Source organism: Pisolithus orientalis (assembly GCF_024613125.1).
Source record: "Pisolithus orientalis strain OTSU chromosome Unknown F5J12scaffold_22, whole genome shotgun sequence".
Classification (NCBI taxonomy): Eukaryota; Fungi; Basidiomycota; class Agaricomycetes; order Boletales; family Pisolithaceae; genus Pisolithus; species Pisolithus orientalis.
In genome coordinates this window covers 501,557-527,635 of record NW_026260803.1, presented here as the reverse complement: position 1 = coordinate 527,635, position 26,079 = coordinate 501,557, and the positions used below count along the sequence as shown (strand labels likewise).

The 26,079-nt window shown below is 50.5% G+C and overlaps 10 protein-coding genes across 10 annotated transcripts; 7 read left to right on the top strand and 3 right to left on the bottom strand.

The window, feature by feature from the left end:
• Positions 1 to 101: 101 nt before the first annotated feature.
• On the top strand, positions 102 to 1,684 carry F5J12DRAFT_894370 (uncharacterized protein; the record flags this gene model as incomplete). The annotated part of the gene is made up of 2 exons (XM_051747736.1): positions 102 to 297; positions 351 to 1,684. The coding sequence occupies 2 exons, from the start codon at positions 102 to 104 to the stop codon at positions 1,682 to 1,684; spliced, it is 1,530 nt and encodes a 509-aa protein (XP_051598514.1).
• Positions 1,685 to 4,253: 2,569 nt separating this feature from the next.
• F5J12DRAFT_948977 (uncharacterized protein) lies at positions 4,254 to 5,988 on the top strand (the record flags this gene model as incomplete). Its single annotated transcript, XM_051749775.1, has 6 exons — positions 4,254 to 4,355; positions 4,384 to 4,546; positions 4,600 to 4,649; positions 4,698 to 4,877; positions 4,972 to 5,012; positions 5,107 to 5,988. The coding sequence occupies 6 exons, from the start codon at positions 4,254 to 4,256 to the stop codon at positions 5,645 to 5,647; spliced, it is 1,077 nt and encodes a 358-aa protein (XP_051598513.1). The 3' UTR covers positions 5,648 to 5,988.
• Positions 5,989 to 6,050: 62 nt separating this feature from the next.
• F5J12DRAFT_784030 (uncharacterized protein) lies at positions 6,051 to 7,138 on the top strand (the record flags this gene model as incomplete). Its single annotated transcript, XM_051742968.1, has 5 exons — positions 6,051 to 6,151; positions 6,274 to 6,344; positions 6,525 to 6,559; positions 6,608 to 6,817; positions 6,845 to 7,138. 5 exons carry the CDS (start codon positions 6,051 to 6,053, stop codon positions 7,136 to 7,138), a joined length of 711 nt encoding a protein of 236 aa, XP_051598512.1.
• Positions 7,139 to 9,309: 2,171 nt separating this feature from the next.
• On the top strand, positions 9,310 to 10,590 carry F5J12DRAFT_228233 (tetrahydrobiopterin biosynthesis enzymes-like protein). The gene is made up of 3 exons (XM_051738485.1): positions 9,310 to 9,311; positions 9,370 to 10,128; positions 10,190 to 10,590. The coding sequence occupies exons 2-3, from the start codon at positions 9,457 to 9,459 to the stop codon at positions 10,385 to 10,387; spliced, it is 870 nt and encodes a 289-aa protein (XP_051598511.1). The 5' UTR covers positions 9,310 to 9,311; positions 9,370 to 9,456; the 3' UTR covers positions 10,388 to 10,590.
• A 2,111-nt stretch (positions 10,591 to 12,701) lies between these two features.
• Positions 12,702 to 13,962, top strand: F5J12DRAFT_723333 (TLD-domain-containing protein; the record flags this gene model as incomplete). The annotated part of the gene is made up of 5 exons (XM_051741445.1): positions 12,702 to 12,941; positions 13,134 to 13,199; positions 13,247 to 13,497; positions 13,595 to 13,708; positions 13,779 to 13,962. 5 exons carry the CDS (start codon positions 12,702 to 12,704, stop codon positions 13,960 to 13,962), a joined length of 855 nt encoding a protein of 284 aa, XP_051598510.1.
• Positions 13,963 to 14,415: 453 nt separating this feature from the next.
• F5J12DRAFT_228001 (heterokaryon incompatibility protein-domain-containing protein) lies at positions 14,416 to 17,383 on the top strand. Its single transcript, XM_051738483.1, has 5 exons — positions 14,416 to 14,557; positions 14,618 to 16,697; positions 16,746 to 16,856; positions 16,911 to 17,306; positions 17,359 to 17,383. The coding sequence occupies exons 2-4, from the start codon at positions 14,622 to 14,624 to the stop codon at positions 17,070 to 17,072; spliced, it is 2,349 nt and encodes a 782-aa protein (XP_051598509.1). The 5' UTR covers positions 14,416 to 14,557; positions 14,618 to 14,621; the 3' UTR covers positions 17,073 to 17,306; positions 17,359 to 17,383.
• Positions 17,384 to 17,469: 86 nt separating this feature from the next.
• F5J12DRAFT_842336 (uncharacterized protein) lies at positions 17,470 to 19,082 on the top strand. The gene is made up of 9 exons (XM_051746161.1): positions 17,470 to 17,728; positions 17,786 to 17,947; positions 18,005 to 18,054; positions 18,118 to 18,154; positions 18,207 to 18,314; positions 18,369 to 18,425; positions 18,471 to 18,589; positions 18,650 to 18,752; positions 18,803 to 19,082. The coding sequence occupies exons 2-9, from the start codon at positions 17,825 to 17,827 to the stop codon at positions 18,827 to 18,829; spliced, it is 624 nt and encodes a 207-aa protein (XP_051598508.1). The 5' UTR covers positions 17,470 to 17,728; positions 17,786 to 17,824; the 3' UTR covers positions 18,830 to 19,082.
• Positions 19,083 to 19,900: 818 nt separating this feature from the next.
• On the bottom strand, positions 19,901 to 21,729 carry F5J12DRAFT_228144 (uncharacterized protein). Its single transcript, XM_051738484.1, has 2 exons — positions 21,419 to 21,729; positions 19,901 to 21,365 (listed from the first exon to the last, which is right to left on the bottom strand). Exons 1-2 carry the CDS (start codon positions 21,618 to 21,620, stop codon positions 20,140 to 20,142), a joined length of 1,428 nt encoding a protein of 475 aa, XP_051598507.1. The 5' UTR covers positions 21,621 to 21,729; the 3' UTR covers positions 19,901 to 20,139.
• Positions 21,730 to 23,083: 1,354 nt separating this feature from the next.
• F5J12DRAFT_842315 (uncharacterized protein) lies at positions 23,084 to 23,914 on the bottom strand. The gene is made up of 2 exons (XM_051746160.1): positions 23,824 to 23,914; positions 23,084 to 23,770 (listed from the first exon to the last, which is right to left on the bottom strand). Exon 2 carries the CDS (start codon positions 23,735 to 23,737, stop codon positions 23,225 to 23,227), a length of 513 nt encoding a protein of 170 aa, XP_051598506.1. The 5' UTR covers positions 23,738 to 23,770; positions 23,824 to 23,914; the 3' UTR covers positions 23,084 to 23,224.
• A 514-nt stretch (positions 23,915 to 24,428) lies between these two features.
• On the bottom strand, positions 24,429 to 24,593 carry F5J12DRAFT_690166 (uncharacterized protein; the record flags this gene model as incomplete). The annotated part of the gene is made up of 1 exon (XM_051740368.1): positions 24,429 to 24,593. A coding segment is annotated over one exon (165 nt), but the record flags the coding sequence as incomplete, so codon positions are not given.
• Positions 24,594 to 26,079: the final 1,486 nt, after the last annotated feature.

Below are 26,079 nucleotides of genomic sequence, written 5' to 3'. Positions count from 1 at the left end.
TCAATCCCCTACCTGGGAAATGGTCGTAGTACCTACTAATATCCAGAGTGGTCGAAGTTTATAAACATCACAGCTGCGATATACACTTTCCCATCCCCATCATGTCTGCCCACAAATCCTTGGAAGCAGTCCAACTCCAGGCCAGGTCGTTGATCAAACTCCCATTTGCCAACATCAACTTCACTTTGAGTGGCACGGCTGTTGCAGGCTTGCTAGGTGGAGACGAAGCCTCGTCCACAGTGGCTTTGACCCAAATTTATGCCAGAAGAAGATGGCTGGGCTGGTACAACTCACCAGGTAAGAGCAACGGTCTACCTTGCCAGGCAAATGACTCGAGGATACGACTACAGGCTCATATGTCACTGGCAAACGTTTTCGCCGCTTGATTCGCTCAGCGAAGGTGGATGCTGTATTTGACAGTGACCCTAAATCAGGTGCCACGTCTGGGGGCGAAACCATACACATCGATCCCCGCGCGTTGTTCGAGCACGAAGGCTGGTCCGAAGGACCTGCATTCAAAGGGATCTACTCTGGTACTTCTATCCAAAATACAGGGCCTTTAGCCTCTTGGCTTATGAAGAAGGTTGACAAGGCACGCTGCCAAAAAATCGAGGGCAGGAAGACGCAACCTGTGAACATTACCGTCACCGTGCTGGAACAGGCCAATAGTATTCGCCCGCAGATGACGTTTGACCATCACACACCTACCTTCGCCATTATCCCAATTATCGTTAGCCTGGCCACGTGCGTTATATGTGGCCTGTGTGGCCAATGGCATGCGTCCTCAATGATCCTCCTCGGCATGCTCTCCAGAGGGTTTTCCTGCCTCCTTATTGGCTCGGGGGATTTAATTTTTGATCACCCCAAACCTGCGGAAGGCTCCCCTCCTGGTAACGGGATCCTGAGCTCTGACCATGAACTGGTTCTTTTGAAAGGGGACGAGTATGTCGTCAATGCCGTCACACGCGGAAGATTTTTCTTCTGCTTCCGGTCGAAGCATGATTTCCGCATGGTCAAACTATGTTCCTTCTTTCTCATTACCCAAGCTATCGTGCAGTTGATCTGCGTCCCCCAGAGCGAATTCTTCGGCCAATTGATGTTTGTTGTTTCTGTCGCCACATCTTGGGTTTACAACTTCTGGTTCTCCTCCGTTGACAAGGCAGAGGTTGAAGGAGCTATCTTTAAAGATGTTCTTGGTGACCCTTGTCTCACTAAGCTCGCCTTCCCCAACCGTGTCAGTGCGGTAGTATTCCTGCTTCTCGTCTCGAATGACTTCAGACTCTCCAGTGATCCCGAACCCTCCGGTGATCCCAAACCCTCTAGTGATCCTGAACCCTCCGGTGATTCCAAACCCTCTAGTGATCCCGAACCTCCCAGCGACCACAGACCTTCTGGCGATCCGAAGCCCTCCAGCAATTCCAGACCCTCCAGTGATCCCGGAATATTGAAAGAGATCATGGATAGTTTTCTGCCATCAGGCTCTCAAGTGTGGGAGATATGGAAACAGACTATTATCAAACGACTAGAGAGCAGGAAAGCACTCCGTTTTAACAAGACCGACTGGAACTGCAAAATATTGACTTCAAAAGACCAGAGGTTGTTGGAAACCCTGTTTGGGGACGCCGAAGATGCAGAGAAGGCTTATGCCATTTTCGTGAGCAGCGCAGCGGCGACGGTCCCCTAATCGAAGAGGAATGATATTTCGTGGACCACTACCTCAGCAATGTTTTGGCCAGATATTACTCTGATACTCTGTGTACCTGTACCTTCATTGTTTTGCCTATCTTTTCAGCGCAACCCCTTGACACTGTGCTAGTACATATGTGGGCTATGTATAGTATTTGCAGGAGCTCTTGGATTTGATGATGGACGCGACTAATAAATGTGCAGGTTCAAATTTTCGTGTGTATGGGCAAGCCAAGTTCTCCATTACCAGCGTGCCAAGATCACACTCCTGAGTAAAACATTTCTTGCGGGACCTGCGTGCAAACTATAAGAAACGGAAACTCAAATGAAAGATACAGCACGATTCGGAGCCCTGTCATCATGCAGGTCGCCTTAGGAACCTGTGGCAGTCGACTGTCGAACAGTCTGGATTTTGCATCGACGCGTCAACAAAACACTTGTTCGGCTCTGTTTATTTTTCACTGCAAGGGCGCGGTCGTCCGGCTTCCGTAGGTAGCAGCTGAGCCACCTCGCGACTCGCAAATATTTGCTACTGACAAGGTTTTCGCAAACTGCTGCAAGGTGGGCCCCCAACTGTTGCCACATGCCGGAAGAGCATCTTTTCATCCCACTTAGTGTCACCTGCCGCCACAGTCTGCCATGCGAGTCCATACCAGCAGCACATACGCGCCGACTTAATCATAAGGAGCTTCACGAAGTGCAACGAGGTCAGCTTGGGTTGGGGCACTCCTCGTAAGCAATGAGGCTGATTGTAACTTTGTGTTTCTCTAAATGCGGACGGATACCACGTTGGTCGATGTGGAAGATCTATCTGGGTCGTATATCAGCGCGCACCTTGGTGGAAATTAGTTCTCGAACACTATTGATTTACTGCTTTCTTCCTGCGGCTTCCAGGTGACAACGGGGCTGAGGGCCGTGCCCGGTGCGTACGCTTTTCCTTGAAACCCACGACATGCGACGAGCGTGAATCACATTGTTCAAGCCCTCGGTTTGTTCTTCACCAGGGGCGTGGAGAGCACCGCTCCGTAGTGATGGGACGCCTAGGAAGTATGTGTACTTGTTGGTCTAACCTCGAGCTTCCCGTCTACCCTTTAGCAAGATGCGGTTACTAGACTCAAAAGCCGTTCCCGACTGGGAAAGGGAAATCCAGCGAGCTGGACCCAAAACTAAAGTTTTGGAAGAAGTGATGACAAGACTGTGGAATATGCGATACTATCACATTGCTCGGAAAAGGAGGTGGATTACGACGAAATGACCGGGCTCGTGAAGATGGCCGAGCAGGATAAGCTCCATGTCAGGCAGCGCGACGGCTACCAAAAAAGACATCAGGAGTTGCGAACGCGCCGACATGCGCGAGATTTCTGATCTCGTTGGCTGGCTGACACGAGGGGTGGCGTTTAGGCGGGAGTTAATTTCCTTGGTCTGTGAAAGGGACCCCGATAATTCTTGCCTCGCCTACAGACTTTTCGTCTTGACTTTAACGCTCCTCGCTCTGTGATGCGTGCTAAAGCGTGGATTAGGTGAGATGTGTCCTAACTATATATTTTCCTCGTACCGACTTTTCTTGTCAGCATAGCCATATTCCTCTTCCCCCGGAAGTACGTCTAGATGCACTCCCGTGTATGCTTGGGCGTGAATTTGTAAGAAGCTGTATTAGCGTAAGGTTACGATCACTCTACCAATTGCGCGCAATGCATTGGCCAGTTAGATTGCTGGCAGCTTCTTCAACATGTATATGGTGCGATAACCTCCTCATTTCGGATATTATCGTGGCATCCACTGATATCTGGAGTGGGAAAAAGCCAGCGTGCTAATTGTGATAACAACCTCTCATCCTCAGCGTGTCTGCCAACCAAATTTGGGAAGCGGATCAACTTCAGGCATATGACGCTGTATCTGTAACATTAAACAAATAAAAACAAAACAGCTGATTGCGCGACTTTTGCAGTAATGCGCAGAAAATTTGCAGGTGGCTGTGCCCACAGCTACTGACTAAGCATGGCACGTGCACGGGGGAGCGAGCGAGTCAGGGCTACACGCATTCCTCGCCCGTTCCTCGGGACTCGTTTCGATGCTACTGTACATAACCCATGTAATAATGGGTATTTTGCCAAGAAACGGGCCCAAGTTCGCTAGGCCAGTGATGACTTGTGGCGCGGAGTGTGGTCACATGAATTTGCAGGTGGCGATGCCGTGGGAATTTACCGCCACCAGGCGGGAGGGGCGGGGGAGGGGGTTGAGCGTTCGAGCGGGCCCTGTGGAGCATCACGGCCTCGTGGATTGGGCGGGATGACTGGGGAGGGTGCCGACGAACTGTGTTCATGCCCTGCCTACGTTTATCTATTTTATCTGCCCTCCTAGCTAGTGCAAAGTGGTGCAAAGTGGCTGTATCAAAAATTATGCAGGGGTAGTATAAAAAGTTGTGCAGGAGCAGTACTGCAAAAGTCGCACAATCAGCTGTTTTATTTTTGTTTGTTTAATGTTACAGATGCAGCGTCATACTATTCTATCGTAAAGCGATCTAACTAGGGCCCCCTGCGGCCCGCCTGAACCCCACAAGCGTGTGAATGCCCTGGTGGCAGAGCCTTCGGCTCCCCACCAGTCCGCCGTTCCCGCCGGCCGTTGTAGTCACACCGCCTTGGAGTGGGGACGGCTTGCGACTTCTGCTAGTTCGCTTTTTCTAACTACACTGGCCAGGCCAGGTCATTTGTCAACGGCCCACTTCCACTCGCCAACTCCACCTTCGTCTCGAATAGTACGGTTGTGGCGGGCTTGCTAGGCGGAGAGGAAGCCACCTCCACGGCCGCTTTGACTCAAATTTACGACAGAAGAAGATGGTTGGGCTGGTACAGCTGTCCAGGTAGGAGTTACGATCTACCTTACGGGACAACTGACTTATGGATACGGCCGTAGGCTCATATGTCATGGGAAAGCACTTTCGACACCTGGCACGCTCAGCAAAGGTGGATGTTGTATATGACAATTGGATACCGCGTCCGGGTCTCAAATAGTACAACATCGATCCCACTCTGCTGTTCGAACATGAAGGCTGGTCCATATGTCCTACGTTTAAAGGGATTTACTCTGGCGCTTTCATGCACGCCGTGGGACCTTTAGCCTCTCAGCTTATGAAGAAGGCCGTCAAAGAAGACTGCCAAAAAATCGACAACAGGACTACTGAACCTGTGAACGTCACCCCATCCTAGAGCAGGTTGATAGTCTTCACCAGCGGATGACGTTCGGCCATCGCTCACCTCCGCTCGCCATCATATCCATTGTTGTCAGCCTGACGACGTGTCTCTCGCGTGTGGGTTGTACCGTCAATGGTACGCTTTCTCGATGATTCTTGTTGGCATCCTTTCCAGAGGATTTGTTTGTGTCCTTATTGGTTCTGGGAATCTAGTTTGTGATCACCTCAAGCTGCGGAGGCTCGCCTCCCGGTGATAGTTTCTTGGGCTTTGATCAGGACCTCGTTTTGTTGAAAGGAGATGAGTATGTTGTCAATGCTGTCACACGCGGAAGATCCTTCTTTCGCTTCCGGTCGAAATATGCTTGCCGCAAGGTTGAATGGTGTTCCATCCTACTCATCGTCCAGGCCATTGCGCAGCTGGTCTTCATTTCTCATAGTAAACTCTTTGGACAGCTGATTTTTGTCATCTCTCTCGCCTTTTCTTGGGCGCACGACCTCTGGTTTTCCTCCTTTGATAAGGGGGAGGTTCAAGAAGCTATCTTCCAACAGGTTCTCGGTAAACCTAGTCTCATCAAGTTCGTGTTTCCCAACCCCAACCGTGTCAGTGCGGTGGTATTTCTTCTTCTCGTCGCGAACAACAGCCCAAGAACTTCAGGCGATCCGAGAAGATCGAAAGAGATCGTGGACATTTTTTCCCCGTCGGACTCTCAAGTGTGGGAGATATGTGAGGAGAGTATTACCGAGCGACTAAAGAGCAGACAAGCACTCTAGTTCAGCGATACTCAGTGGAATCACGAGGAATTAACTTTGGAAGACGGTCGGAAGTTATTGAAGACTCTGTTCGGGGATGCCAAAGACGCTGAGAAGGCTCATGCTATTTTCGACAACCACGACGCGGGATGAACCAACAGTCCTCCATGAACTTCTAGCTCAGCAACGTCTTGGTTAGATGTTACTATGATTCTCTGTATACGTGCATGTTTATGTTTCGAGTCTCCTGGTTGTCTCCACGTACTTACCCAGTTTCTCTAGAACGTGGTATCCGTGTCCATCCATATACGCCAAATGTTTAGATGTTTGTGTGTTCGTCGTCGTTACACATTATAGTACACAGCGAGCTGATTCTCTGTCTCAAAATCCAGGTAAGCTTTAGGGCCCACCCTTCGTCAGCGTGATGCCCTCCCCTCAGTATCGCATTAGGTCTACCGGCTCTAAGTGCATCAAGTTGCAACAAGCAGTCGTTGTACTTTCTTCGCATAATCTTGCTGGAGGAAGGTACGTTCTGAAATGTCGGGACCCTGCGTGGTCGGTGAACTACAGTCCATCTAACCTCTCTGTTGTGTTTGTTCATCTGAAGGGCGCATAAACTGGCAAGGCACATGACCACTACCAATTAGAGCCTTCCCTGTGCGCCCTCTCTACTTCACCCCTTCAAAGGACTCTATTTCCGTGGGCTCTGCCACGCTTGGTATGTACCAGCATCCCTGAACACGGACTCCTGGGCTCCGGGAAGGCAGCTCGTGCGGTACACAAACTATTTGGGCGTCTGGGACATCCTGGCCCATTAGAGTCCGGGAATTCGAGAGATCGCTTCGGAGGAATAACAACCTCACCTAGAGTGACCCAAAGACTTCTATCCTCAGTGCAGATTGTGGCGAAGACATTTTCGGTAGCTGTGGCTTTGTAAGTTGACGCTTACCATAGAATGTGAGGTGACCAACATTTACTCAGGAACGAATAGATGCATTCAATACTAACTTACAACGGACAAGAGCCACCGTACACATGGTTCAGGTCGTGAATCACGTTCGGACGGGGCCATCAGCAAGGGTCATGCTCGATGCAGGCGCAGGCGTATCGAGACATGAACTATTGCTCACGGCCCAGGCTGTAGAGAAAGCAAAATTTGCAAGAGTTTTGGGAGGGGCAACCTTATTCTCGGTACCCAAGAGAGTGCCTCGAGCATAGGACCTCAAGTGCCCTCCATATCAACTGCTCGGGAAACACTGGATAGCGGCAGTATATGACTTAGACTCTCGAATCGCTATCATGTGCACGCTGCCGGTACGGATGGAAATGGGAATCGACTCGGATGGCAGACCAGATGATCCTACGTTGGACGGAAAAGAAGGACTTCCGGTGTACGACGGCATTGGGAGCCACCCCAGATACATGGGTTCCAGACACACAGCCCCGGCTCATCAAGCACAATACAAGCCTGATACAGAACCAGCCGGAAACGGGGGCGTGGCATCTGGTTAGAACATCACAGTCACAGTTGGCGCGCTGTGCAAAACTGACGCTTTTGTGGGAGTGCGCGGCGGGGGTCCAGTCTGAAAATCCGAGTACCCTTGTGATATCCGCAGCTCCATCACCGCCCCTTCCGGATTATCATGGCTGGTGGAGCTGACGCATCGGATTTCCCTCGGACAACGTGGGCCTTTGGTTCGTTTGTTATCATCCCGTCTGTCAATATTGTTGTGAAAAGCTATACGACCCACTCATTGCAGGCTATTGTCGGCCTCGTTTGAAAATACCCGTTACTTCCTCCTTCATTGCGATCTAATCGTGATTTGTTGAACGCCGAATTTAAGCTTTCGTGGCTCACTGCACCTCGCGGTCATTTGCTGCACCTGTTGAAATGAAGCGTTCCTTCGTCCAGGAGTTAGAATAGTTCGTGGCATCTGTCGGTCCGACAACATCGATTCTTATTGTTACGAAAAGATATGATCGTTCCCGGCCTTCCAATGGCCCCGAATCACCGGCATACATTCGAAAAAAATTCATGATCCACCTCCCGGACCTTGCTGACGAATAAGTGAGAACAAGAGAGTGAAAATATGACACCAGGGGCATGGGCCACGACGTCAAATGTCACCTTGAAAAAAAAAAGCAAGGAAACAGGCCTGACGGGAGGCACAGAAAGAATGAGAATGGCGACGACCTCCAGGGACCACAGCTATGGCCATGTGATTGCCAGAAAAGGCAGGTGTCGTGGTTTGCAGCTGTGGCGGTGCACCCGACTTGTCACCGACGCAATTGTGTTGGTCTGCCTGTTTCGGTCTGACTAGACAAAAAGATGAGAAACCCGAGGATGCGTCCATCCCACCGGCATGATTTCGTGGTACGTTAATATCTCATTTCTCTCCATTGGATGGTATGGCGTGTCTCCAATATCCCTTGATTTGTAATTGTTCTAGATTGCTCGGCGGACTCTGGTCATCCTCCTGCCTTCCCTTGCCTACTCGCATGACGAGTTGGTTTCAAAGGACCGTTTCAGACATGAATGAAACCTTGATACTTATTGGTATGTTCCAATACACTGCACTTTAGATATGGTGTGCGGTCTTTACGCTTTTGTGATTGGGGAACCCATGCAAATGGAACCGCTCTGGCTCTCCGTTGACCGCGTTGGCAGGGCAAAGCATGTCCAAGCATACGAATGGCGCTTACACAATAAGAAGCTCCGAGGATTAGGCACGGATCCGGCGGTATGACCATCGTGACGCAGCGGCAGTTCAGGACCGTAACTGATATGAAGCACGTTTCCCTTCTCAATTGTTCTGCGCAATATGACGGAAACGTATATATATACGCGGTGTTGGTACGGCGAGCCCGCAATTACCAGGTTTCTCAGCGACGTCCTCGTAATCCAAAGCACCCTTCTTCGTTAACCTCTGAGACAAGCACTTCGAGTGATACCTCCATCCCACTCCCCGCACACAATTCGATGGACTCTTTCTTCACCATCTCCTTCTCGGGAGCACCTGAGAAGGTCTCTGATGAGGCCGAGAAATCACAAATACCGGTTGACGAGGAATATCAATCAAGCAATGGTTTCGCCTACTGTGTCATTGCATGACAGACTCTATGGGCCATTGCCATCGAGTAGGTCTTTCTATTCGCCCTTCCAATAAAACGATATCTTACTTTCCCTCCCCAGTCACCTCTCCTCTTTGCGAAACCTCTGTTAAATCTCCCATCATCATCATCTCTCCGTTTTCTCATCTTTATTCGCGACCCTCCATCTCAATTGTATCAAACCCCCAATTGATTTCATCTCTGGTCACACTCCTTCGATAGCCATTGATCTGGCTCTTCACTATTTCCGTATTCTCTAAATTTCGTTCGCAAATTGCTATACTCTGGACTTGTTTGATGTGGTGGTGGATCGATAGCGCGTTGCTGGTCACTCCTCACAGACCACATGCGTTCCGCGTGTATTTATTTATTGGGCAGCAGCGGTTAGGAAAATCTCTTTTGGTATCTTTAAGGCGGGCTGTGGCTGCAGCTCGACTGTCATTGAGGGGTGTCCCAATCGGACCAAGGCAACGGTTAACTTAATGTCTACCGTAGCGTACATACAGGACTTACATAGACCTTAAAACAACTCACTTTCCTTAAATATTTAGCTACCTCCCCTTGTACATTCAGTGTCAGTCGCGTATTCAATCCATCCGTGTTAGGCGGTGTTAACCCTCCGGCGTTTGAAGGACTCGAAACACTTCAGATGAGTCGGGTACGTCGGAGGCGATGAACGCTGTGAGCAGGCTGAGTGCTCTCACGAGAACGCGACGACGATGACTGCCAACGTTCTGTCGCAATCAAGCCAAGTGCCCACAACCGACGCTGTCTTTCTCGATTCCATTCAATTCACCGCTGCAATCGGCTCGGATTGTTGGCGTCGACCAAAACCGCAGCCTGTACTCGCCAGCGTCTACCTCTACCTGCATTCATCTTTCCTGGATGCATGTGGGACTTCGGATGATGTCAAAGATTCGGTGCACTACGGCCATCTCGCCAAAGCAGTATCGGCAATCGTTGGAGAGAGGGAACGCACAGACACGCCTTACACTGGTGTTCATGCTCTTATCCAGGACATTACCCGCGTTGCCTTTGAGCTTGCAGAACAGAATGCCATTGCAGTGCGGGTTGTCGTCGATCTTCCAAAGCAGATCTTGCTTGCGTCGGGGTTCTCTGTCGACGTGACGACACCCCGAGCAAAGGCCGGTGAGGGCGGGTGCGGTGACAGGAACTTCCCCGCATCCGCGACAATCTGTGTCAGGGACCTCGTTCTGCCCGTCCTCATCGGTGTCAACCCACCAGAGCGACTGGCTCGCCAACGTGTCATTACCAACATCACATTCTACGAGCGTCCTTGCACCACCTCAGAGTCTACTTCGAAGGCTACCGTATCCCAACCCCAAGCAAACGAAGTAGATTATACGATGGTACTACAACTCTTATACGAGGTACGTCTGCCTGTCCCACGTGTGATGACTATATGCATACAGATACGTATAATCATTACAGTTCATCAATTCTACTTCCTATTTAACCCTGGAAAAACTCGTCCTCGAGCTCATCCGTGCCTGTTTCCGCATGACATCTCCCCAAGTCGACGCTGTTACAGTCAGGTGTGAGAAGCCGAGCGCCATTTCGTTCGCCCACGCCTCCGGCGTGCAGATAACGAGGCGTCGAGAGGAGGTCAACATTGCATCGGAGACTTGAGGTAGTGTCGTCAAGTAAATTCTCACCCCACGGAGTTGTATGTTAGTCCACGATGTTCAGTCCTACGCCTTGCCGGTCATAGATGTCCTAGTAGTGTTTCACGGGGAGACATCTTCTCATGCCTAGAAATGATGACAGTGTTGATGGCGCGTAACATTGCAAGCTGGGTTGATGCGATGGGACTTCTGACCTCACCTGCGATTCTTAGGAGTGAGGGACGAGGTCAGTTGCCATTTTTCCTGTTAGAAACTCATATGTAAGTACTGGTCCCGATCTGGCTGGACGTGCAACACCCATGGGACCGCAGAAGACTCGGGAATTCGTTTACAAACCCTTGGGACCATGAACCCTCCAGTCGCCACGGCTTGGCACCTCGTCGTCGGTTTGGAGGTCGGCTCTCGCGCTTCAGGTTGGAAGGTGATAAAGCCTGGATCTGAATGGAGTACCGGTCTCAGAATGCCTGAGACTTAGCAGTTTCACGGTACCGTTATAGTACAATGCAGTTCGGTGCTGGGAGTTGCAGAGACAATTTTGCAGTAGACCCTTACCGCTGCCGGTGGCTGTACGGCTTGCCTACCACTGACAAATGCCGCAGTGACCCTTGTCATTCAACCGGGCTTCCGCTATTCCATATTGCCTGACATCTTCACATTTGTGGTGTGCTTATTCCAGTGGTTGTTGCTTGTGGCACCGTTGTGTCAGTCGGTGAGTAGCTGTGTCGTTGCCTGGACATCGAACACACGTGTATATGTACGAAAACCTCTCCAAGTACATCCTACGCACTGCAGGACGCTTTCAAGTGAGTCTCTCTGCATTTGAGCAGATCCATCACTACAGCTTTGGTTGTACCAGAGCTGGGACGCCGTAGCTACTAGGTGCACGTCCTCGACCCAGGCTCTGACAACGTGTTCTGGAAGTTACTAACGAATGTCGGTTTGAATGTCCTTCAATTTGTGGTAGCTCATACCAATGGCCCACTGTTTGCAGACTAAAGCCTAATCACCAAGGTCTCCAACGTCGTTCATCGAAAAGACAAATTGCGGCCCCGTTTGCAAACATCGTAGCGCGTCACCTCCAACCTGTCTATCACGCCTGGAATACCTACGAACCATGCCTATATCACCGCATTCACAACTGAGCCAGCACCAGCAACCATCTATTCCCCCTCTCATCGATTTCAATTCTCCACTTCCCTCATTTGTATCAATGTCATCATCTTCAGCTACCACGCAATCATTGCATCCCATTCGCCCGAAGTCTCATTCACCACCATCACGAGCCCCAATTAGGGCACCTCAACGTCATCCTCCTCCACCTCCCCGACATCACCTTGACGAATCCGACATCGATCGTTTTGCGATGCTCTTCGCTCCGGCAACTCCGCCTGCTACACCGACACGAACCGTCGATACTAACGAACAATCGTTGTCAAAGCGTCTATCCCAGTCGTTGTCATGGACAACTCAGCACCGCCGCACATACACAGAGAATTCCACAGATTCCGATTTCGGTCCATTCGTGTCGGTCCCACCCCATCAAGATCCGTTGACCTCTCCTCCTGACGTTACAGTACCACCTGCGGAATCTAGCTCGGTGGTCGATACGGCAGAAACCTCGCAGGTAACAGCGTCGGTTAAGGCGAGGAACGTGAGTCTCGATTATTTCGGGCAGTTTACGACTACCGCCAAAGTCGCGTCAGAGCGAAACAGGAAGGGTGTACTGGACGAGTTGTTAGAGCATCAGGATGATCCTTTGTACTTCTTGGCCGCTCAGGTGGATGATCCTCCATCCTTCCACCAATCGACGACACTGGATCTGTTACCAGAAGAAGAACCGGAATTACTGGGAAATGCTATGTCTACGTCGCAAGGAAACGCACCAGGTCGTGCCCCCATCCTCTCACCACACGAATCGATCGCAGATGCTCTTGCTTCTGAGCTTGATATGTCATCCAAAAACCATCCACTCAACCATTCACCTCCGCATGCACCCCACACTCATCCACGCAATAGATCACCTGTTCTTACTCTCACGCGCAAACAAAGTCTGGCCGGCTTGCCCCCCACAGGTTCACCGCTACCACCCCATTTAAGTGGAAATGCCTCTCCTCCTTCTGCGTCGTCACCAAGCGCATCTGGGGTGTCGTTACCCCTAAATCTCGGACTGGATAAGGTACAGGGAAGTGGTGATGAGGAAAGAAGAGTGAAAGAAGTAGAAATAAACAGAGAACGCCAATCGGCATCGCCCTCACAAGCAACGCTATCGAGGATTTCTTCAAACCTTGTATCTGCCTTTTTGTCAGGAACATCAAAACATGCAGCGGAACAACACCATTTCTTCCTCATCAAGTAACTCTGGAACCCTCTCTTCTTCCTTTCCAGTTCACTCTAGTAGCTTCTCAGATCGTTCCTCATCCGCTTCAATAACGCATCGTGGCTCGCCTTTCGTCTCCACACCATTTGTGCCGCCATCAGGTGCTCCTGGGTTTACAGGTGACAGAAATTGGGACAGGGGTTTCTTTGAGGCCCTTCAAAGGGACAGAGAGAGCGGCGCTGTGGACATCACTGGACTTGGCGGCGAGTTAGAGTGTGCTAATGGTGATGGTAGTCATGAAGGCAGTTCGGATCTTTTGAGCGGGTTTCGGAAGGACGAATTTGGTACCGGCAGCGGTGCGTTGAGGAGAAGCGGGAGCATCGGGGATACACCAGGGAGGTTGAAGAGTACGAGAGGGACGGTAAAAGTGAAGGGTTTAAGTTTGTGCGGGAGGCGCGAAGGCACATTACAGGTGCTCACTGAAGATGTTGCAAATTCGGTACGGTCGCCCTTTGTGTCCGAATACACGCATTCACACCCCTACAGCTCCGGATACACCTACCCGCTCTCGTACGACTCTCCCGCAACTGGACGTTACTCTACTCTATCGACCAACACGGTATCTCTCTCAACACTTTGTACAGTCGCTCTGAGCCGCGCACACGCAGCAAGGCGGAGCCGAATCCACCCTGTGGCGCGTTATTGGTGGTGAAAGACAGCTTGGATGGCTTGTTTGGTGCATGGGTCGGGGAAGGGATCATAAAGGGACAGAACGGGTTTTACGGGAGTGGCGAAGCGTGAGTATTTTTTGTCCTTCCTCCCTTCTCTCCTTGACCGTTTGCGCCTCTTTCATGGCCAAATACTTGCACGCGGATGTGCCGTTGCCGTATCCAGCTTCCTCTGGCGATATCGCACAGATGCGTCTCCGCCGCTTGAGGTGTACAAGTGGTCAGGAAAGAACGACTACGTGGTATTGTGCGATCCTGATTTCATCTCGTTTGGAGGAGGGTAGGTGTTTTTCATCGCCCCCTTCCTTGCTCTACGACCATAAATCTGACTCTTATTCCGCTACACACAGAGATGGCCACTACGGCCTGTATATCGATTCATCACTTCTTGAAGGATCTTCAGCACCTTGTCCAACGTTCGACAATCCCGTGTTATGTGCACGACCGCCCTCACATGCGGGTGCAGGCATGGGGAAGAAAGATGTATCGTTTGAGTGTGTTGGTTTGGAGGTGTGGGGTATCGGACCTGGGTAAAAGCATAAACCTTGGTGGAACGAGCGGACGCGGCGTCAGTACTATGGCGGGTTTCACGATAGCAAGCATCTCCTTCATTCTGTTGTGCGTACAATGACGCGGAGCACGATACACATTTTATTCTCCTATCCTCATGGTGTCACCTAGCAATTACATTTGTGACTGAGCTTTCATCGATTCCTCGCTGGTACCGTCTATCGGCATAATACACCCATGCTCTTCATTATTCTAGTCTCGTACCGGACATATATCTACGCATTGCTGCTCGTCGGTCTACGAGAGAGGACTGCGATGACCTGAGGGACTTGTGCGGCAACCGAAGTAGTCAGGACTGGCCAAGGAACAACCTCGTCCTGTCCTGGTCCCCATCTCCACGTCTGCAATCCAGATGCACGTGGAGTAGCCTTAACGACGGACTCGATACGTAACAGGCGCCCAGGAACGTGAGTCCGCTTCTAAACTGCGCTTACTTTGGCTGCCCAATGAGAACTGACGCCTTTTTCTAACACCTGCGATCTGGTATTACGTTGTTCCATTTGTCCTTCGCCATACGCGTAATGCTCACCGCTTGAAGAGTCTAGTCACGGGCGTTCAGGTAGTACGTACAATGACCTACAACTATTGATCTATTGTTGATTTTTTGTTCATCTCATAGGAAAATGCGAGTGTTAAATATAAGAGCCGTTCTCCATCGAGAAAAGAATATCCAACAAGCTGGACCCAAGACCAAGGTTTTGGAAGAACTTGATGACAGGACTGCAAAATATGTGATACTGTCACATCGTTGGGGAACGGAGGTTGATTACGATGACATGACTGGACTCATGAAGATGGACGAGCAAGACAGGGAGGAGGTCAGGGGGCGCGACGGCTACCAGAAGATCATCAGGAGCTGTGAACAGGCCAAGAAAGACGGTTACATGTGGTTGTGGGTCGATACGTGTTGCATTGACAAGCGTAGCAGCGCGGAACTGTCGGAGGCAATCAATTCAATGTATCGGTGGTACCAAAACTCGCAGAGGTGCTACGTGTACCTCGGTGATGTCGACGACTCAGCCTTTCCTACAAAACAAGACTTCACCAGGCCTGGTTGGGTCAACGGTTGGCCCGAGTGGTTCTCGCGGGGCTGGACACTTCAGGAGCTCATCGCTCCGGCGGCACTCGAATTCTTCAACAAGAACTGGGTGTCCATAGGGAGGAAACAGGACCTGACAGCCGCGTTAAAGGACATCACACAAATTCCAGAGGAAGTGTTGAAAGATGCAGGGGTTTTGGTTTCGGGAAGTACCACCTCCGGGGAACGCCCGCTCGTTGCTCACATCATGTCGTGGGCCGCTGACCGGAGGACGACACGAATTGAAGATCGAGCGTATTCGCTGATGGGCTTGTTTGATGTGAACATGCCGATGCTGTATGGCGAGGGCTCAAAAGCATTTCAGCGGCTTCAGCTGGAAATTATCCGGGTATCTAGCGATCACAGTATATTTGCATGGAATCCCAACAGACAGCTTGGGGAGTGGTCGAGTGTCCTGGCAGCTGACCCGAGCTGCTTTCAGGGCCGTCACGACATCGAAAGAGTGGATTCTTCCAGGTTAGTCGAGGAAGTAAACGTGTATATGCGCAAGAACGACGAGTTGGATAACGGAAGGCGGAATACCAGAAGATGGAATATTGGCAGAAGGCGGACTCATACCAGAGAGTGGGCAGTGGACTTCCTTAAACTTTCCATGTTCAATGTTACGAACGTGGGCATCCAAGTGTCGTTGCCTGTCGTCCTCCAGTCCAATTTCGGTCCCAATCCCGATTCCGCTTCCGATATCTATTCTCCCCGCCCATTTATCTTGCCCCTCTCCCCTGTTAGTACCCTCGCCTCGCCTACTCCCCCCCCCTCGCCTACTCCCCCCCTTTCGCCTATTATTTCTCCCTCGCCTATTATCCCCCCCTTGCCCATTACCCCCCCGCCGGCACTTGTTGTCCCCCCCTCGCCTATATCCCCCTCAACTACCCCTACTAGTACCCGTGCTTCACCTTCCCCTCCACCTCCCGTCTCACCCCCTCTCCCTTTCCGCTCCCAATCCCAATTCTCCAAGGCCATGTTACCATGCCTTGATCGTTCTGGAAACTTGATCACCCTCAACCTGGTATCCCGTGGACTTAACCACGGCAGGTCTTTCGAGACTGTACGCGTTAATAATAACTCAGAACCTCGGTTTACGTCGCTTTACCTTGCTTACATTCGAGGCAACGAGGAGAGCTACCGCGACCTTAGGCTCGATGACACGTGCGCCTTGCGGTATGGCTTCATCCGTCATGGCACCTTCCCGTGCGAGATTACAGATAGTATTGTCAAACTCTCGCAAGGAAACAATCTCATCATCTTAGTCTACGCCAATGACAACGCCAAATGTCGCTTTGCAGTTGGACTTGGATGCTCCCTTGGTAAAGTATGGACACGTGTTGTTTGTGATGAATCCTCTGCGAAGCAAGAGCCGTGGTTATCGTGGGCCGATTTCGCCAGACAAGTATATGGCATCCTGTGGGATGTACCTATCAGCGAGGGCAATTACGCAACTCGCAATCCTATCGTTAACGATGCTCATCTTTCCCAATCCATTTGGAATGCAAGGGTTGTCTGCAGCCGCAGTACCGGTAGCCTTACCTTCACAGATGTGATGATTGATATAGTGCAATGCCCTGGTTGTTGTACTGGGCCACTTGAATGCACTTATACGTCTGTCGGTACTTTCTCCCGTGTGTTCATTCGGATCTAACCATCCACATAGGTGGCCGACAAACCATGGCTTCCGTGGAGATCGAAACGTGTTGCTTCACATACGTTGACAATAGACGGGAAAGACACAGAGTTTGATAAATGTTCTGGTCAAGAGATTGCGGTGAGTCACTACACATCTCCTTGGGCCTGTGGTGAGCCCGACGCAAACAGCTAGGTGATTATGGCGACTCTTCCTATGGCAATTTCAAACGTTGCGGCAACATATTTGAGCATATGCGGGAACTTGGTTTCGATCCCACAGATTGCGTTTATCGCCCATTCGTCTCTTACGTGTCCTACCATCCCAGCTCAACTGACCCTGGAAGTATGCCCATGATGCTGCATCAACCGAGTGGACTCTCGCTTCCGAATACTGAAGGAATTCGGCTACTATTGAACGCCTTGTCCACCCGCCTTGCAGGCAAACTTCTCGTAACAACAGTCATAGAATGCTCAGCATTCGACAAAGACGATGGCAAGGAAACATTGCAGCGGAAGCGGAGATCGTGGTTGAAGTGGAAGTGGAGGTGGAAGTGGAGACGGGGACGGGGACGGAGGGACGTGGGAAGTGGTAAGTTTACCCAAAGGATGGTTACTATGTTTGTGTCGACCTTAGGGGCTAGACTCACCATCAAAGGATGGCAATCAGCCCGCAGACCAAAGCTCCTTCATCCCCTTTTGCATCATTGCGAAACCGCTAGCTTGGCATAGAGAACCGGCTTGCGAACAAAGAAGGAAACAATTCAACGAGATCAGGTGATTCCTTCGTAAATCTGGGTAGTGTCACTGAGTTGTACTGTTTTCTGAATCTAGGGTACACTTTTTCGACTCTGTTCTGGTACCTGCTCCTTCACTCACATTGCTAGCACTGGACTTTTCTGACTAACCCCGCAGTATCGTTTCGCAGGAACTGGAGCTCATCGCATACCTGTGGACAATTGGGCAACTCAGATTATCTGGGACATATTTGGCTTAGAGCCCCTGAAAAACTGGGTGCGCGAACGCTGTTTTTTTTTGATACTGAGCTTGTTTATACGGTCCGAAATACAGCTTGGCAAGATAACGTTATTCGAAAGGCTCCCTTCGGCGATGGGAAGCCGGCGAGCAACCCCTTTGCTCAAGAAGTGCACAAAACTTGGCGGAGGCTCCCTTTACGACAAGCGACAGACTCAAAGTGAGGTAAAGGATATATCACGGACTCTTAGCTTTGGGGTAAGTTTCACCCTCAGCCGGAAGAAGCCGTGGCCGACGTTAATGACTACATATAAGTTACTTGAACACATCCGTGCCACCCTCCTTGATGTGTCCGAGGGCATTCAGTGAGTACTTTTTCCTCGCATTTTTTGCATTTCACCCTTGCTTTCCTTGTGTCCTGGTTCTAGGCAAACAGGTCAAGTGGACCCCATTACTTACGACATGGTTGGTACCACCTTCTGTCGTTCTGGGGCTCACCTCCCGACACCGCAGAAAGGCTGGCGTCCCTTCCTCAGTACAAGAAATAGAGGCACTCCAAGCGACACTCCAAACAACAGAGGACGAAGATGAACAACTAGCGCTGGAGGAGGACATAACAGGAAAGGCAAGACCACCCCCAAGTCACAACCCCTGGAATCTGATTGTTCGTTGATTATAGATCCTGTGGCTACATTGGCGTGGAATCTACTCAGAAGTGAGCCAACGATTAGCTACAGTAAGCCAACACTTGCATCTGCCTGTGTCATCTGACATTGTTCAGGTCGCAAGCTCCGAGGTGACGTTGGATGTCCCTACTCGCGAGGGTGCGCGCGAAATTGCAGAGATTATTAAAAGAACGCCACGTGTAGAACTGGATGACGATATGGCCCACCTGCAGCGGTAAGTGATGTCGTTTGGCTTACGGTGTCTACATGAATTGCTAAATACAAATTGTTCCAGGATCATGCTGGATGCGCGCGCAGGTATATCGAAATATGAATCATGGCTTGCTGCCCGTGCTGCAGGGCAAACTGTGTTGTCCAGAGACAATAACAATTATACTGTTGGTACCCAAGAGACTGCTTCGAGCACAAGCCCTGAACCACCCTCCAGATCGATTGTTCAGCAAACACCGGATAGTGGGGGTGGAATCGTTTGACGAAGTTCAACCTGTACAAGAGGATCATGATGTTGATGGTGGTAACTTCGAGGGCTCTAACACTTGACTGAGTGAGTCCTTGTTAAGACTAATCGCGGATGCATCTGTCTCGGTTGTCATACAGCTGCAAATTTATGTAGTCTATGTACAAATTGCCATACCTACTGTGGACTGATTTACTCAACGAGATGTCTCGGGATGTCATTTTTAATGGAGGGTGTGATGGTGGAAAGCAGAGGATGAAGCATCTCCGATCACTTCAATGATCGGTCCACCCAGAATGAGAACAGGTTCAAGGAGTAGTGGCGAAGATAGTACTATGTCCTTGCAAGTGGCCCGGCTGCAACCCGCAGTTGCCCGAGGGAGGGTTCTTGGCAGCGATGCGGTATCTTACTAGCTCATTCACCCTTCGGACGACCGCCACTCACAACACCAGACACTTAGAATGCTCGAATCCACACAAGGATTAGACGGACCTGCAATTCTTCTACTTGCAGTGCCCTTACTACTTGCTTGTTGCAAGTTATGTGCTTCGAAGCGGTAAATGGGTACGAGGGCTCTTGTCCACTGTAAGTTAGTATTGAATGCATCTATTTAAATGTTGGTCACCTAACATTCTATGGCAAGTGTCAACTTACAAACCCACAACTACCGAAAATGTCCATCGAATCTGCTTAGGTGCCAATGGGGTTGTTATTCTCCTGAAACAACTTCTCGAATTGCCGGATTCTAATGGGCGGGGATGTCCATAACGCCCAAATAGGTTGTGTACTGCACAAGCTGCCTTCCCGGAGCCCGAGAGTCCGGGTTCAGGCATGCTGATACATACCAAGCATAGTGAAGTCCGCGGCAACAGAGTCCTTTGAAGGGGTAGAGTAGAAGGGGGGGGCATAGGGAAGGTTCTGATTGTTAGTGGTGATGTGCCTTACCAGTTTATGCACCCTTCAGATGGCCAGATGCAACAGAGGGGTTAAACGGACTGTAGTTCTTCAACCCGGAGTGTTCCCGATATTTAGAACGTACCTCCTTCCAGTAAGATCATGTGAAGGAGGTACAACGACTGCTTGTTGCAACTTGATGTACTTAGAGCCGGTAGATCCGGTGCGATACTGAGGGAGGGGGGCATTACTGTGTTACTATGATGTGTAGTGGTGACGAACACAAACATCTAAGTACGGATGCCAGGTTCTAGAGAAACGGGGTAAGTAGGTGGAGACAACCAGGAGACCCGAAACCTAAAGATGCACGTATACAGGGAATCATAGCAACATCTAACCAAGACATCGCTAAGCTAGCAATCCATGGAGTTCGGTCCCTTCATCAAGCGATTGTTCCTGCATCGTGGATTCTTGAAAATAGCATAAGCCTTCTCAGCGTCTTTGGCATCCCCGAACAGGGTCTTCAACAACTTCCGATCGTCTTCCAGAGGTAATTCCTCACGGTTCCAGTGGGTATCGCTGAACTGGAGTGCTTGTCTGTTCTTCAGTCGCTCGGTAATAGTATCCTTCCATGTCTCCCACACTTCAGAGTTCGACGGCAGAAAAATGTCCAATATCTTTTTCAATTTTCTCGGATTGCCTGAAGTTCTGGGGTTGTCGTTCGAGACAAGAAGAAGGAATACCACCGCACTGACACGGTTGGGGAGCACGAATTTGATGAGACTAGGTTTACCAAGAACCTGTTGGAAGATAGCTTCTTGAACCTCCCCCTTATCAAAGGAGGAAAACCAGAGGTCGTACGCCCAAGAAAAGGCGAGAGAGACGACAAACATCAGCTGTCCGAAGAGTTTACTTTGGGGAATGAAGACCAGCTGCGCAATGGCCTGGACGATGAGTAGGATGGAGCACCATTCAACCATGCAGCAAGCATATTTCGACCGGAAGCGAAAGAAGAATCTTCCACGTGTGACAGCATTAACAACATACTCGTTTCCTTTCAACAAAACGAAGTCCTGATCTGAGCCCAAGACACCATCACCAGGAGGCGAACCTTCCGCAGGCTTGGGGTGGTCAAAAACTAGATTCCCAGAGCCAATAAGGAGGCACGCAAATCCTCTGGCAAGGATGCCAACAAGAATCATCGAGAAAGCCCACCATTGGCGGTATAACCCACATGTGAGACACGTCGTCAGGCTGGCAACAATGGGTATGATGGCAAGGGGAGGTGAGCGATGGTTGAACGTCATCTGCTGACGAAGACTATCAACCTGCTCTAGGATGGCGACAGTGACGTTTACAGGTTGAGTAGTCCTGCCATCGACTTTTCGGCAGTCCTCTTTGGTGGCCTTCTTGATAAGCTGAGAGGCTAAGGGTCCTGTGGCGTGTATAGAAGTGCCAGAGAAAATCCCTTTAAACGCAGGACCTTTGGACCAGCCTTCGTGTTCGAACAACAGGGTGGGATCTATGTGTACCATTTGGGACCCAGACGCAGTACCCGATTCAGAACCATTGTCATATACAATATCCACCTTTGCCGAGCGTGCCAGGCGTCGAAAGTGCTTTCCCATAACATATGAGCCTACGGCCGTATCCATAAGTTAGCGGTCCCATAAGATAGATCGTAATTCCTACCTGGAGAGTTGTACCAGCCCAACCATTTTCTTCTGTCGTAAATTTGAGTCAAAGCGACCGTAGAGGTAGCTTCCTCTCCGCCTAGCAAGCCCGCCATAGCCGTGCTATTCAAGACGAAGGTGGAGTTGGCGAATGGAAGTGGGCAGTTGGCCAACGACTTGGCCTGGAGTTGAACCGCTTGCCAAGATTCATTGGCGGACATGTTGAGAGTGAGAGGTTGTATATTGCACTTGGCACGCTGGCTTTTTATAACTTTTTCCTACTCTGGATATTAGTAGATGCCACTAAATTGTCGGGAATGAGGAGGTTATCGCGCCACATACACGTTGAGGAAGCTACCCCCAATCTACTTTCGAACACTGCGCAATACAGCTTCTTACAAATTCATACTCAAGCACGCACGGGAGTGCGTCAGACATGCTTCCGGGGGAAATGGAGTATAGCTGTGCTGACAAGAAGTGAGTACAAGGAAAATACATAGATGGGATACATCTCACCTAGTCCACGGTTTGGCACGCGTCACAGAGCGAGGCGCGTTTCACCACGAGGGTAATCAGACTCGTACCTCTGCGGTCGTCTCCAAGTCGAGACGAAGAGTTTGTAGGCAAGGCAGGAATTATCGGGGTTCCTCATACAGACCAAGGAAATTGACTCCCCGACCAAACGCCACTCCTCATGCCAGCCAGCCAACCAGACCAGCAATCTTGCGCATGTCAGGGTAGGCGTACCGGCTTGCTGTGGTGCTATAACTTATTTGTAAGTTCCTACAGCTTCTTGCTGTCGCCCATGTGTTGGCTGAGAATGAGATTACCGTCTGATGCCTTGGCAAGTTGTAGATCATCGAACCCCGTAATGGTTCCGCTCTTCTGCCTTGACAAACTTCAGGGAACACACTTCCCGTACGAATTCTATCCACGGAGCAGAAATTAGGAGCTCAGGAGAAACTAGTAAATGAAGAACTCACAAATTGTACCGTCACACCAACAATAGGCCTCTCCCGAAGAAGTTCTGACTCGTGGCTGTGCACGGGCCAGCCAGGCTCAGCTGTGCATCTTCTGACAGAAAGAGCACCCGCATTCGTCGGAGCGGTCGGAGCTTACAGCCATACGCGGAGGACACGCGGCACGCAAGCTCTCAGCATCCCACTTCACAGCAGCGACAGACGAGCATGTGAACAACTTTGTGGTCTGTCGGGAGAGTTATATGTACTTCGACCGAGAAATGTTGGTGACGACAAAAGATGGCTAGAAACAGGTGCTTTCGGAGACCTTACCAGGGTAATCTGAGGGCGTGAATCGTTTTGAAACGCTGGCGACATCCATGATTGTGTGTCTTTCGGCGTCCCGAATTGCTTGACAACGATTGGAACCTACGCATGTATGTCGTCTTTGCGATATGTCTAGCGTCCCGGTCGACAGATTCGTCGTGGTCCATTATTCCGTTATCTACGGTTTTCATTTCACGCTTCACGGTTTCTAAAGCCTTTCGTATTCGACGCGAAACAATACCGCTGAAACGTACAGGTGCAACATTGGCATTCCTGCGCCTTGTACGATGCTGCCTACTCGATACAAGTATGCACGTGGCCGGAGGATGTGCCGGCTTGGATGCGTTGGACCTGGGTGAAGAAGATGGGTGCTGCGGTATCATCCATGATATGCCGGAACCTCAACGAAGTGTGCATTTTGCACTATATCATAGCGTCTGTACAAGCCTACGGTAAGAATACAGAAACAGATACAGGATGTAAGGGAGCTAGAATAAATAGAAGAAGACAGGCACAGAGGATGATGGTAGCAAGCGACATTACTGGCCGTTGCTGAGAGCGACGTAAGCCGCCTCAGCATCTTTCAACAGAGTCTCCAATAACAACCTATCGGGTTCGAAGGTCAAACCCTGACGGTTCCAGTCACTTTCCTCAAAACGGAGGGGTAGTCCATCTTGGAGACGTTGGATAATGATCTTTTTCCATGTCTCCCACACCAAAGCACCCGACGGCAGGAGGGCATCCATTATCTTTTTCAATTTCTCCGAATCACCAGAAAGCTTCTGGTTATCGCCAGACAAGAGGAGAAGTGATACTATCGCGCTGGAGCGATTGGGAAAGACGAATTTTTCGAGCTTGGGCGAACCTAGAACGCTGCGAAAGATCTCCTGTCGAATTCCTGCCTTATCGAAAGATAAGAACCACAGGTTATACACCCAAGATGTGGCAATGGAAACAACAAACATCAACTGGCCGAAGAGGTTACTCTGGGGAACACAGATCAATTGCGCAATCGCTTGGGCGATGAGCAAGAAGGAACACAATTCAACCATGTGACAAGCGTGCCGAGACTGGAAGCGAAAGGAAAACCTTCCACGCGTGACAGCATTGACCACATACTCGTCCCCTTTTAACAGAACCAGTTCGTGGTCGCAGCCCAGAATGCCGTCACCGGGAGGAGAGCCCTCTGCAGACTTCGGGTGGTCAAAAACAAGTTCCCCAGAACCAATAAAGACGCAGGTCAATCCCCTGGCAAGAATCCCGAGCAGGATCATGGAGAACGCATACCACTCGCAGTATAAGCCACACATAGTACATGTGGCCAGGCTGACAATGATGGGTATGATGGCGCAGAGAGGCGGGGAATGGCGAAACCTCATCCGCGGTTGAAGATCAGGATTCTGGTCAAGTGTGACAACGGTGACGTTCACAGCCTGTGTCGCTCTGCCTTCGACCTCGGTGCCAGACATCCTGATACATTTCTTCATGAGAAGAGACGCTAAAGGACCCGTCACTTTGCATGGAGGTCCCAGAGTAGATTCCTTGGAATCCAGGCCCTCTAGACCAGCCGTCAGTGCTGGAGCAACAGGGCGGGATCGATGTGAAACCGTTTCAGAGCCGGTACCCGATCCAGGATTGACATGCCAATCAGGGATGATTGAAGTGCGCAAGGCGTCGAAAGCGTTTTCCGATGATGTATGAACCTGCGGAAGCACTGAGTCACTTCCTGCGGAAAGGAGAGCTGACATTCCCACCTGGAGTGTTATACCAACCCAGCCATTTCCTTCTATCGTAAATTTGGGCCAATGCCACTGTGGACATCGCTTCTTCTCCACCTAAAAGGCCCGCCACACTCGTGCTATCGAGAATGAACTTTGTGTTGGCGAGAGGGGATGGATCCGTAACCAGAGACCGAGCCTGAAGCTGAACCATTTGGGGGATGTACATGTTCGATTTGGGGCATCATCTCACCAACACTGGAGCCTTTGTATGTACTCAAGATGGTGTGCGAGCAACACATTTCCGATGCCGGTTGGCAAGGAAGTTCGCTGCGGGACGAATGAATTGTGATAGTGGTCAACGTTCCATAGTGATCGATCACTGAGGTATATTGAAGCTCCTCTTCTAGTGGGTACAGCTTCATGTGGGGCGTGTTTCTGCGGGGGGTATAATACACCTAGAGAGTAATCAATAGAAAACAAAGTGATTCGGATCCGGGTCACGTAAACCACGACTTAGGCATTTGCAATTCCAAGGTGGAGGGGAACGGGCACCATAGCCTAGTGTCGCCAGTGCAGATCGAAAAACCGAAAGACAATTGACGTACCATTCCTTTCAGAATCACCACTTCTGGTCTGAGTTTGACAAATAGAGTTGGTAACCTCGCCGAATTTCAAGAAAAACACATCTGTTTGCTGGATGGCTGTGAGTCACCGCAACCACTACTTTGTCGCCCTGATGGTCAGGTTTACACTTCGAAGCAGAAACAGTTTACCACGTGTTCGCACAATGGTGCGGCGCCGGACCTTTTCCAGCTCGAGCCGCAGAAAAGACATATGACGGTGTACGGAATACTGTTAGAATTTCGACGATCGCGCGCAGCGGTAGGCAAAATCGGGGATCAGAATGCCAGACATTCAACGTATGGATGGAATCTTTCCACCGGCTGTGCTGGAGTCACTGGCTGTGTCCAGCTTACATTGTAAGTAGAGTTCCATACAGCTTGTGGCTCCCTGCCACTAGCATGCATGACATCCGTGTTGTCGATAGCGATCGCGAAAGCGCAGCGGTGATGGAGTTCAGTAATGTCGACGCACAAGGCAGTGAAATGACATACCTCAGTACGACGACAGGTAATCCCACGTACAACTTGATAGGAAAGCGAACTAGTACTAAAGAATCAACACCTACATTTATGAAAGCTTGTAGCTGTTGCATGTGGCTACCCAACACTCGATTTATACACACGCGTGGACACGCACACCACTGGTTGGCCTGATGGATTATGGATGTCCGCGTACCTTGACCGAGTCACTCGCATTTTTGGTGGTGACGAAGTCAACCGAAAGGGCGTGATTTCGTCGGAACGGAGTCAGGGTAAATTGAAGGGCGACGGGCATGTGCACAGTAAGTGGTGGTTCTTCAAGCTAGGTTCATGTTCTTTTTTTCGCCACCGCCAGAGTTTCTGCTCCATGCATGGGATGTCGGCCTGCTCGTTTGCACGAGTGCCCAGCACGACGAACGTTGGTGTGCACATGGCTGTCTGCGTAGGCTTCTGTGGCTGCCCCTCACCCGCTTCCAATCCACAGTCTCACAGCAAATATATCCACTTGCTGTGACCCCTACCCCGTCGCACGGGCCATGTTGAATGGAACACACATGTAGATCACGCTTC

What these genes read in the sequence shown, in the direction of transcription:
- F5J12DRAFT_228233 (XM_051738485.1), top strand. Translation starts at nt 9,457, where the DNA reads ATGACTGCCAACGTTCTGTCGCAATCAAGCCAAGTGCCCACAACCGAC. An exon ending in TACTACAACTCTTATACGAG is followed by an intron (nt 10,129 to 10,189) that starts GTACGTCTGCCT and finishes TAATCATTACAG; the next exon opens with TTCATCAATTCTACTTCCTA.
- F5J12DRAFT_228001 (XM_051738483.1), top strand. Translation starts at nt 14,622, where the DNA reads ATGCGAGTGTTAAATATAAGAGCCGTTCTCCATCGAGAAAAGAATATC. An exon ending in TTGAATGCACTTATACGTCT is followed by an intron (nt 16,698 to 16,745) that starts GTCGGTACTTTC and finishes CCATCCACATAG; the next exon opens with GTGGCCGACAAACCATGGCT. An exon ending in GTTCTGGTCAAGAGATTGCG is followed by an intron (nt 16,857 to 16,910) that starts GTGAGTCACTAC and finishes GCAAACAGCTAG; the next exon opens with GTGATTATGGCGACTCTTCC.
- F5J12DRAFT_842336 (XM_051746161.1), top strand. Translation starts at nt 17,825, where the DNA reads ATGGGAAGCCGGCGAGCAACCCCTTTGCTCAAGAAGTGCACAAAACTT. An exon ending in ACCCCATTACTTACGACATG is followed by an intron (nt 18,155 to 18,206) that starts GTTGGTACCACC and finishes CACCGCAGAAAG; the next exon opens with GCTGGCGTCCCTTCCTCAGT. An exon ending in GATATGGCCCACCTGCAGCG is followed by an intron (nt 18,590 to 18,649) that starts GTAAGTGATGTC and finishes AAATTGTTCCAG; the next exon opens with GATCATGCTGGATGCGCGCG.
- F5J12DRAFT_228144 (XM_051738484.1), bottom strand. Translation starts at nt 21,620, where the DNA reads ATGTCCGCCAATGAATCTTGGCAAGCGGTTCAACTCCAGGCCAAGTCG. An exon ending in GGGCTGGTACAACTCTCCAG is followed by an intron (nt 21,366 to 21,418) that starts GTAGGAATTACG and finishes ATACGGCCGTAG; the next exon opens with GCTCATATGTTATGGGAAAG.
- F5J12DRAFT_842315 (XM_051746160.1), bottom strand. Translation starts at nt 23,737, where the DNA reads ATGGTTGAATTGTGTTCCTTCTTGCTCATCGCCCAAGCGATTGCGCAA.